Source organism: Trichoderma aggressivum, assembly GCF_033847375.1.
Source record: "Trichoderma aggressivum f. europaeum strain CBS 100526 chromosome Unknown scaffold_014, whole genome shotgun sequence".
NCBI lineage: Eukaryota > Fungi > Ascomycota > Sordariomycetes > Hypocreales > Hypocreaceae > Trichoderma > Trichoderma aggressivum.
Genome location: NW_026946380.1, coordinates 426,895 through 438,110, shown reverse-complemented (window position 1 = coordinate 438,110; position 11,216 = coordinate 426,895). Strand labels below are relative to the sequence as shown.

Sequence of the window (11,216 nt, the reverse complement as noted above, 5' to 3'; positions counted from 1 at the left end):
CCCGTCGGCCGCAACGGACGAGCAAGCACCGGAAATATCACCCCCCAATGAATGCCCCGAGGGTACCGGCACCGTACATACAGCAGTGAGATTGCGTGCTGGGAAAGGGGGAAACCAGCGGCCCTTTGGGTCAATGTTAGGTATCTCACTTGATGCACCGAGGCCGAGCAGCCGTGGGCAAGCGACGGTGACATGGCCCATGTCGGTTGAGGACGGCGACCCGGGACGCTGGCATTGAAGCCTAGTACATGTACCTGGTAGCAGTTAGTAGAGCGGTGCCAGCATAGGTCGGATAGCAATCGTGGTCTGCTCCCGAAGGGCACAAAAGACCTGGTCGATATCACCTGTGCTGTACGTGAAAAAGAGATGGACCAACAACAGGTGAATTACTCGTACATGGGATGGTGGGATGGGGGTTGGCACATGGGCTTCTGGCGTAGGCAGGAGGGGGCGTGTGATTATACCTGTATGTACTAGGAAAGCCCCGATCGCCTTGTAGCTAGTAATTGGTCCAGAAAGAGTGAGTTGCATATGGAATCGAACAAGGGTAGTCACATCGATCAGGGGTACCCCTGTTGATGGGAAACCGGCGAGAGAGGCCTTGTTTTTGGTGTTTAGTTGTTGGGCGACAAGTCCAAACGATGCCTCTTACTTTGCTGCCGTTCAATTAGCCCGCGGCAGGGCAAGCGAGGTGCCTTGGTCATCCAATGTCGTCAATTTTGGAACTCTGTGCTCGTGGCCAAAGGGAGCGCCAGGGCACAACGTTACGCTTGCCCCGAGGCCCCTGCCCGCCTGTTCGGGGAGGGGGATTGGCAGATCTTGACAAACTTTGAGGAGGACCGAATGCCGTGACGATTCGCAGCTGCTGGGATGAAATCTAGGATTGGAGATTTGCCAGTCGATTTCGATGGTCCCTTCGGGATGGAGGGGTGGCCGGGGAGGGGGGGGAAGAGATATGACGAGTGTGGAGGTATCACAGCGTCGGGGGAGGGGGCTGTGGAGAGTTTTTTTCAGCTTCAGGGTTGTAGGAATGCCTTCTCATTCGAACGCCTCACTCGTGGCCCCGGCAGGACTGGCCAGCAAGCCCATTTGCGGCTTTCACAATCGACCCAAAGGCCCTTTGTCGGACATATTGGATCCTATCCTGACGAAGCTTGACGCCAATGCCATGTCGACCGAGGCCCAGAAGTTGCTCGGAGCTTTGGAAAATGGGCAAAAGACCAGCAGGAGGAAGCAATCTTGCGTTCATGCGACGGGGCTGCCGCTCGCTGACGCACACGGAGATGGGCGGCGAGACAAAAAGATGCAAATCGGGCACTCGTCCGTACCCAAGCAGCCACGGCACTGTATATTACCTGTACACCATCACGTCCTCGCACTTGCCAGATCGCGCCAGTGGACAGTTGCGAGACTCTGGTTTGATTGCGAATCGAGAACGCCGTCGCAACAGTTTGGAAAATGTGACAAGACGCCCCGTGTAAGTGGGCTGGGACAAAACAAAAGCAGGGGCGCCGACCTGGCGTTTCCCCTGCCAGCTGACCTATGTGACTCCCGGCCAATTGCCCCGAGGAGGTATGACGGGCAACATGCCTGGGCCGGTGTTGGAGCAGCGAATTTCAAATTCAATGCCATGGAGACGAACAACAAACCAAGACGCCGCTCCGATACCCTTGAAAAAGCTTAAGATGTGCCGAACATGGCTGTCGGGGTGGACCCTGACTTTTCTGAACTGTGATCTTCAATTTCCTTGTCCCCCCCTGGTTGTGTCCTTTCATGTCTCTGCCTGAGCTCAGGTTCAGACAGATGACAGGTCCGAAAAGGGGGGGTCGGTTCAGGTTGACATTGGCAGCGAAGGCAGTCATGTGCGGTCTGTCTGTCTCAGTGACAGGCGAGAAAGTCTCCCCCCGTCGTCATTGGCGCCCTAAGCGACGAAGCTGAGAAGAAAAAAAGATGTTTCCGGGGCCGGAGGGGCAGATCTCGTTTGCATGTAACCAGAGTGCGAGCAGGTATATGTGCATACTTGCCTGTACATAGGCATGGGAGGACCCCTTGGCGCCCGCAAGTTGGCCGATGCTTTCAAGTGGCATCACGGTGAAAAGAGTATCTCCGCATCGGCCGATGTCAAAGCCCGAGGTGATTGACGAAAGCAAGAGCTCGTATCTCGTGTATTTTGTCTTTTCTTTTATTTTCGGGGACCAAGGTAGGGAGGTTAGTAGCACACCGGGGAGCTGTCGTGGTTCAGAGGCGGGCAGGGAGAAGCGAGAAGCCCAACTCCCCCATGGCATACCAAGCACCCGCGGCCGGGACTTTGAATCTGACGATGATCCGGACAACTGGAGGTACAGGTACGGGCTTTTGCTGTTTTGGGATGGGGCATCTCGTCGGGGGATACGAAAAGTACGAAGCACCGGAAGCAAGCACAGCTACAGGAAGTAAACCTCCCGCGAGCTGTACCCAGGAAGAGGGGGGGGGGGGGATGGGGTTTCCCCCTGCCAGCCCTATCTATACTGCCCACCGACTGAACTGACGGGCGGAACAAGTTGCCTGGCGAGTACTCGTACGATCAGCATAGGGGGGGGAGGGCAGCAGAGCGGCGGCTTAGTGGTAGCACATGGGGCACGAAAGAGACAAAGCAACGGAGTACGGAGTCATGGTGGCACTGCAACCAAGAAGGGGGAGGGTGGCAGCAACTCGGGGCTAGTTTGAGAGTAAGACGAGCCCACCGGTGCGGGTAGGGCTGGGTTTTTTGTTCCGAGGATGGGCATTTGCTGACGGGGACCTTTTGGGGATGAGGGATTCGCTGCTGAGAAACAAGAACGCTTGCTTGCTGACTGAGCGGTGGCTTAGATCAACGTTGATTTTGACAGAAATGCAGCCGAGGGCTTGACTTTGAAGTGAAGTCAAAAACAGGTGGAACTGTGACGGGTTGTCAGCTATTAGGTATTAGGCCTAGCACGCCACAACTAGGGATTTGTTTTGGCGTTTATATCTCTATTCTTTTAGTATCTACTACTATATCTTTATTCTTCTAATATCTACTACTATATCTTTATTCTTCTAATATCTACTACCATATCTCTATTCTTATAGTAACTATTACTGGTAAGGTTATCGTTTGACGTTGATAGACTGCGGAGAGAGAGATGTGGCGGGCTAGAAGGGGGCCCATGGCTTGAATGGAAGCTTCCAGGTCGTGTCAGTTCCATTCCTTGGCTCGGATCGTGGATGGCTTGCTCCTCCACTTGCACAGTACGTCGACGTTGGGTTCGGTACAGCTTCATGGGGCCGGCCGGACACTGTGGTGCACAAATGCTGACCTCGAGTCTCCCCGGCAAAGCTCCATAAGGAACTGCATGTTTTGTACAGTAAGATGAGAGGGAAAGGGGGCAAATTTGCTTGCATCCAACGGCTTGAGGACTGGATGATTCGAGGTCAATTGCTGGATACATGTAATCTGTCTGGAGCAGAGCTGGGGGTTGCCAGTTGGGGGGTTTGCGAAAAGGCGGGAGGTGTGTATGTACGAGCACAAGGGGGCCCCGATGAGTGATGCGTTGATGTTTCAATCCAAAGGATGGATCATTATGGATTGGGTGGATGCCATGTAAGGGGGAACTAACATAACATAAGCCGGGAGAGCATCGTATCGTGCTCGTCATTTGCCATCCACGGATATCACGCACAGCAATTGCTCCAACGGCGGCGGTGCTAGCATCGTACAAGGCAAGCAATCTAATTTTTTTTTTCGCTTTCCATTGCTTCCAGGTCTTCGGTTTCCCCTTCCATGTTCTGTTGCAGCTGCAGCTCCAATGCCTGTCTCCAGCTGCTCGTCGCATGGATACAATAACCAATATTACCACGTCCCGTCAGCACTCTATCCATGGCCTGTGCTCGTATTTTCCCAGTCCACCATCAACCACTCCAAAACAGCTCCGTGGCGGCGGTTTTTCTGCCCTCAAACAGCGCGCACTGGCCAGGGCAGGCTCAGGTACAGCCCCGGGGAGCCATCCATCGATATCCGGCGCCCCTCCCATCGCTCCACAGGCGGCGGCATCTGTCTAGGGGTTTTTGACGTTCCAGTGTGATTGGAGTTTGAGCGCGTGGGGTCCGGCGACGGGGGGTCAGCACTTGGAAGCTAAAAAGGATTGCACTAGAGAAAACGATGCGTGGGATGGCGGGTGTTGATAGGTTGGATGCGGAGAGATGGGATTGGGGGATTGGGGGGACTGGACCGAAAAGAGATTCGAGGCCACGGGCGTGCCGACGATGGGCTGAAGGGCGGCTGCAGCTTGGCTCCATGGCCTGCAGCGTCTTCGGCGAGTCAGGCAGGGCATTGCGGCGGGAAACGCTGTTGATACGTCGAAATTGTCGCTTTTGCTCGCCGATCTGGGAGCTGGGAGGAGACCGAAGAAGGAGAAGAAACTTTCTTGGGTGACCTCGTGCGTATCGTATACTGTACAGACAGTGCAGCGGCTGGTTGGACTCGATATGGGAGGTTTGGGGTTACATGATGGTCAGAACCCGTGGAGGCATCGGGACCAGCTGCTTACATTGTGTGAAAGGTCGAATATTGGTACTATCGCCATCGCCATCATCATCATCATCATCATCATCGCCATCACGGAGATGCCATCGATTTGATATACATGCAGACAAGCAGACAAGTGAAAGTGGGAGGGAGAGAGAGAATGGGCATCATCGTCATCGTCGTCATTGCAGGGTCTCGCAACGCCCCTCCCCCCCCCCCCCCCTCGCCATGAACCCTGCGTCACAGCCACAATTGCATCAAAAGAAGAAAGACTCGAGAAAACGCAAAGAAACCATCATCATCACCACCACCACCACCACCACCACCACCACCAAGAAAAAAAACCACCTGTAACAAAACCAATCTCGGCGCTCCGAGCGGATGGGCCACCAGACCGCAGATGATAGGACAGGCAGCAGAATAAAAAGAAAAGGCGCCACTCACGGCCACGCCTACAGTAGTGCCACAAGCAACACGCTGCACCCGATGTGATGCGACCTCTCTTGCAGCTGGCCAAATCTCATCTCTGCTGCACGCCGAAAGTGGTGCTTCTTTTTTCTCTCCGCCATTCTACGCCTGCGATGCGTTTTCCGTAACCGCAAAGGGCGGAGGGCTGGCCTTTGTCACACAAGCAGAAAAAAGCGGAACACAACAAGCTCGATCTTCTTCCCCTCCATCAGCTCTCTCTCTCTCTCTCTCATATTGCTGCACCTCTTGTTTCTTTTGCGTCTTACAGCCCTCTTTTCTCTTACTGTACGCTTCAGCGCGCCAGGGGTGTTTCGTTTCTTCGCAGCTGTCGTGTTTCTTACCCACCCTCTCGGACGCAGGTGCTCGAGTTAGAGGCAGAGGGGGAGAGAGAGATGTTGATGTTGATGCCGTTCCTGATGCCATCATCATCTCGCAGCGGCGATGCTACCTTGAAGCTGTGATACTGTGCAACTTGGTGATCCAACGATGCAATGTACCTACATATACGGTGATGCTGATGTTACTGCTGCCTGTATGTTACATATCTATCAGGATGTTGGTCAGACGCAGCAGCCATGGGGCGAGCTTGACTCATTCGCTTCCCCCCTCCAAACGCAAACCCGAGTGCGTTGCGTGCTCTTTACTCTACTCTACGATACGACACGATACGATAAAGTACCCGTACAAGGCATGGAGGTTTGCCGACGACGTTAGTCAATTCCAGGTCCCTTCTTGATGCCCCATCACGACGATGCGCACCGCTCCCTAGTTCGCTGGGCTGGGCTGTCTTATTTCTAACCCCCCTGCTCTCCCGCATATGCCCCCACACCGGTCAAGGCCGCTAGAGGTTGACAGACGGACTAGGAGCACGGAGAGAGCAAAGCAAAGCACAAAAAAAAGTTTTCGCAAGGTTCGAGGGGCCAGGGTTTCCGTTCGGTGCGAGTTCGCGCGCGTCGGGATGAAGCGATGGCCCCAATTGGGGGTTCTCGCTCACTCTCGCATGTGCCCCGGTCAAGTTTCAGTGGGGAGATGAGATTTCAATGCCTGTTTGGACCGTGTCGGATATGCACAAGTGCGAGTAGGTACCGGTAGGGCTAAGCATGTGCTGGCTGGTACTCGTACGAGCTGCTCGTGTGCTTTGGCTGCGATGCCCGATGGCGATGGTGACGGTGCTAAGAAGGAGACTATTGGTTTTTGTCGGCGGTGCCTGTAGCGCTGAAAAGGCATCCATGATTTGACACATCGGTTTCGATCAGCCACCTCGATGAGGACCCTGCGAGCATCGATGCATCATCCACGGGTGGAATTGACGTCCATGGATGAGCCAGCTGGAGTGCAATAGGGGGTCAGTGCCTACAGTACTGGACAAAGTGAGCACTCGACTTTCAACTTTCAACTTTGCTTGTGCTACCGAACACCTGGGAGTGGGGCCCCGCTACAAGTTACAGCACTGGACATCACTGGACATCACCGTTAGAGCACTGTAGAGCGCTGTAGAGGTTTTGAGTACTAAGCGGGTGCGCATCTGCTCCGTCCCGTCTGGTCTCTTTTCTGCCCAGTGCGGTGTCTCTCTTCTGTCCCTCTCTCTGCCTCTCCATTGCCTTTTGCCCCCATCCATCTCCAACCAACAACCTGAACATCCCTTCTCCAAACTCGGTCGCGTCTCCTCCTCCAACGTTCCCTTTTCCGGGCTAAACCAAACACTGGAAGCACTAATCCGGGGGCTAAAAACTCGGACGGGACCCCTTGTTTCTTCTCCCGCCGCCGCTAGCACTGGCATGCGCACTACCAGAAGGGCTACCAAAGTGCTACCACCAGAGAAGGGGGGGGTCCGAATTCTGGGGCAGAGACATGGAGTCGAAGAGGATCATCAGACTTTTGGCTGCGCAAGCGTTGCGCTTGTCCAATGCGCCGACATTCTGGCGCCTCGCCTGCGACTGGCCGCTCCATGATGCCAGCCATGATGCCAGCCATGATGCCAGGCCCAGGCCCCCTCCAGTTCTAGCTCCGAGTTGCAGCGCCAGCCGGCCAGCTTTCGGCCACCACCTGCTCCACCGCTGATGGCCTGCCATTGATGCTATTCTTTGCTCCCATCTTCTGTTCTGCGAGGCGAGGCGAGGCGGTAGCATCATGTATCATGTATGTGTAGGTATGATGTAGAGGCTGCATGTGCCTTGTGTGTCTGCCTGCCGGCCAGTGCCTTTGTGCTCTTGTGCCAGGACATGATGCAAGCTGTTGGTTGTGATCCCGGCACAAAGCAGCGCCGCTCGTCTCCATGCTTCACATTTCGATCCACGTCTACCAAGGTATGGTTGATACACGTACCTACTATACTTTGATCATGGATTTGGAAAAGTTGAAGCAACACGCGCACTCTAACTACCTATACTAGCTTCTTAGGCCAGGTACCCAACATACGAGTGCACATACCTACAAATCTAGGCTCGACCAAACGGCTTCAACGTCCGCGTTGACCAACAACAATGCAGTGCCGCTGAAGAACGGCTTCAGTCCCTCCGTCATCCGGCACATAATACAGCACCAACCAAGGAGGCTAGCTTGGTACGGGACAATCCCATGGGCGGGTACCGTACGAAGACAGGACCGCGGAACCAGGCCCAGGACTAGAGCCAGAACCCAGATCGTCTCTGCCAGAGCCCCCATCTTCCCATCTGCAGATGCACCGCACGCTTCGCCCCCCGGCTGAGCCCAAAGCAATTCACAGACATCGTCACCATGGGCGTGTGCGTCGAATCTCGGGCGGGCAGACACCAGCGCCATGCCGCATCTGGGCCATGTGCCCACAGCTCCATCCCAAGCCGCAGCCGCACCCTAAGCCCGCCGGGGGGCGTGTGCGAGGGAGTGTGTCAATCCTACCCAATCGTGCCTACCAATCCAATGCATCGACTATCTACCTATCCATGAATGCTCTGGTCCGTGAGGCTCTGTATGTCTCTCGTCGTCCGGCGTACCACTTACCTCTACCAACGACGAACTAACTTGTAGATGGATCTTGGTCCGATCCATAGCCAAGGACGGGAGGTACATATAACAGGCCCCGAGGTCCCATCCTCTTGGGGCCTTGGATCATCTCTCCATCCTCCTCCTGACCACATCGGTATTTATTCAACAGCCAGATTCACCTTGCACTATCTATTTGCCTTTACTCCTCCTCTCTCCTCCATCCTCTTCATCTGCTTCGTCTTCGTCTTCGTCTTCATCTTCTTCAGCTTTGTCCTTCATCTTCATCGACGAGCCACTCTACTCCCATTAGTAGACCAAGCATCGTGCTACCACCATCTCTTCATTCTCTCTTCAAGCAACGGCAAGAGCCAATACCAATACCCTGCTCTGCTCTGCTCTGCTCTTATATGGCCCCCCTTGCCTCGTCACTCATCAACCTACCCCTTGCACCCTGAGCTGAGAGCCAATCCACCCTCCTCATACCAACCCTTGTTGCTCGAAAGTGCAGTTTAGCCGCTTTCGACTTTTTCCGTTATTCAGAAAATAAAGAAGACAGACACGCCTAATTATCGACATGGCTGCGCAAAACTCCTCCTCTTCCACCTCTTCTCTTCCTCCTTTCTCCGCGCCCAGCGTTGACAACAGCGGCCGGGTCTATTACGACTATGACCAATCCGTCTCGGTGTCCCATGTACACATCCATGACGACGGTCTCTATCACCATCAGCCAATTGATCCCCTGCTGCAAGACTCGAGCTCTTCAGACGGACACCAGCATTCATGGGACGTGGCATACCTCGATCCCAGCCTCGCGTCCAGCGCCTCCAACATGTACCAGCATTCATGCGGACCAAATGACTCGCCATACCCCATCAGCTTCATTGAAAGCAGCCCATCCCTTGGCAGCGAGGGCAACTTTGAGATGGTGGACCCTCCCACTCCGCCAGACGCGCAGATCATGTCGCTCGGCAGCCCATACGACTCCGATGGCTCAGTTGAGCCACAGGAGATTAGCTACTATCCATGCCCTCAGGAAAGCACAACATTCTATCCCATGGGAATCATTGCGCTCAACGACTCGTGCACGTTTGGTGCCAGCCCCTTGACGCTTGTTGCCACGCACGACGCCGGCCACATTGATGCTGTCGACGCCGGCACCAGACAATATCCTCTCCACACCACGCTGCCCTACGTGAACTCGACCAGACGCATCAAAGAAGAGAGCCAGACCCCACCCCTTGACGAGAGGTTCTTTGCCAACAGGGTCCCTGCAAGGAGGCGTGCTCGCGCCTCACGATGCCACACCGAGACAGGCTCGTGCAAGCGGGCCTCTCCTGACCACGAGTCCTCGCCAAGCGGCGACAAGAAGCGCAGGATCCACACTACCAACAAGAGGTTCTGCCACAAGTGCAAGAAGAACTTCCCGAGCCGAACGTCCCTCGACGAGCACACAGGCTCGGAGCACCCCCGCCCCTACATCTGCGTCTTCCATTATGCCGGCTGCAACGCCAGGTTCGACGCAAAGAACGAATGGAAGCGCCACGTTAGCACCAAGCATCTCGGCTTGAAGTACTGGGTCTGCACAGAGGGCAAGTGCGCCGACGAGCGGCAGTCGGCCTACCAGCGATACGCGGGCCTGCCATCGTTTGGCAACATCTTCAACCGCAAGGACCTCTACACCCAGCACATTCGGCGCATGCACGCCTCCGTCATTGGCCAGGGCACTACAGACTACAGGGGCGCAGATGCCAGATCTGACCTCATGGTCAAGAAGATGCAGGAAGATGCCCTGCGCATCAGATGCAGACTCCCAACCTGGATGCCTTGCCCCGTGCAGGCGTGCGACAAGTCCTTCACCGGGGCCACCGCTTGGGACGAGCGGATGGAGCACGTGGCCCAGCAGCACTTTGACAATGCAGCTGCCGGCCGGGAGCCTGCCGTCGAGTTTGGAGGCGCTCATGACACCGTCTTGACTGAGTGGGCGCAGCGCGCTGACATTCGTATTGTCAAGAGGACCGAGGTTGGGTGGGAGCTCTGTGAACCCCTGAAGGGAGAGACGGAGTACAGAATGGCCACCCCAGATGCTGAGGAGTGAACAGTGTGGCCTGTTGTCTTTTTAAATTTTTTTAGTATTCTTTCTTTTTGTTCTGTACGGACTATGGATCTGCAGTTGACTTTGATTAACTATTCCTCTCGTTGATGACTTGTTTTTTGTCTGTTTTGGGGATAGGACTTGTTTGGGAAAATATTGATATACACCCTTTCTTTTTTTTTTCTTATTAGTACAGGGTCTAGGCACAGTCCCCTCCACGTCTAGAGGATCCTTTATTGTTTTGTCTCTATTCTCGTCTTTCGTTCTCCTTTTTTCCTTTGGGCCATGGTAAATATGTGCCTTTGTCGCGATACCAAAGAATCCCCCCCCCCCAAAAAAAAATCATTTGCATAGACAGGATGGGGAAGGATGGGATACATAGAAATGAAGCATGAGTTTGCACCCAAACCCACGCAGCATCGCGGCACTGGCATAAGTGAAAGAGATTGTGAAACATGTAGTCAAAGCCTCCCCCTACTATGATACAGCATACAGAGCCTCGCAAGAGTCCATCTTGCCTCTTGACAGACCTGAAACAGGCCCCCGTTCCTTGTTGGCTTTGATTTTCCACAAGGCTGCGGCTTCCTGTGCCGGCAAGCAGAGCCTCAAGCAATATCGATTGGACCCCTCGTGGGGGCTTTTATGCAAGGCGTCAGGAGGCCGTTGAGCATCTCGCTGTGGGACTGCCCGGCAGCGGCAGCGAATACGGGCCAATACGCTGAGCGGATGGTGGCTACAGATGACACGCGAGGGTTGAATTGGTTGGAAGACGGGAATACATTGTGGTGGGATCTGCCTTGTCAGCTCTAGGGGAGGATGCTGGGTCTTTGTGTGACTCGCTTTTCCTTGTTTCTTTTTGGTGTAAGTGACTGATGGGGTTCGTGGCATGTGGTTTAGTTTGGGGATGGTGTGGCGGGAAAGTCAAAGGGTGGGTGGCATTCTATTCTTTCTTGTGTCTTTTTCCATCATGTTTCTCTTTTCACTGATACTATGTATGTATTATGGGGGAATTGATGAAAAGGGGGGGGAGTGTTTACAATACCCGTCATGACTGGATTCGGGAATTTGCCGAACTAACTGACAATGAAGAAGGATGGGATAATCATAAGAAGGGGGGGGGGGGGGGGGGGGCGTGTTTTTAAAAAAAAAAAAAAAAAAAAAAAAAAA

The 11,216-nt window shown here is 54.3% G+C and overlaps 1 protein-coding gene across 1 annotated transcript; it reads left to right on the top strand.

The window, feature by feature from the left end:
• Positions 1-8,531: 8,531 nt before the first annotated feature.
• Positions 8,532-10,052, top strand: Triagg1_4528 (uncharacterized protein; the record flags this gene model as incomplete). The annotated part of the gene is made up of 1 exon (XM_062898941.1): positions 8,532-10,052. The coding sequence occupies one exon, from the start codon at positions 8,532-8,534 to the stop codon at positions 10,050-10,052; it is 1,521 nt and encodes a 506-aa protein (XP_062756545.1).
• Between the last annotated feature and the right edge of the window lie 1,164 nt (positions 10,053-11,216).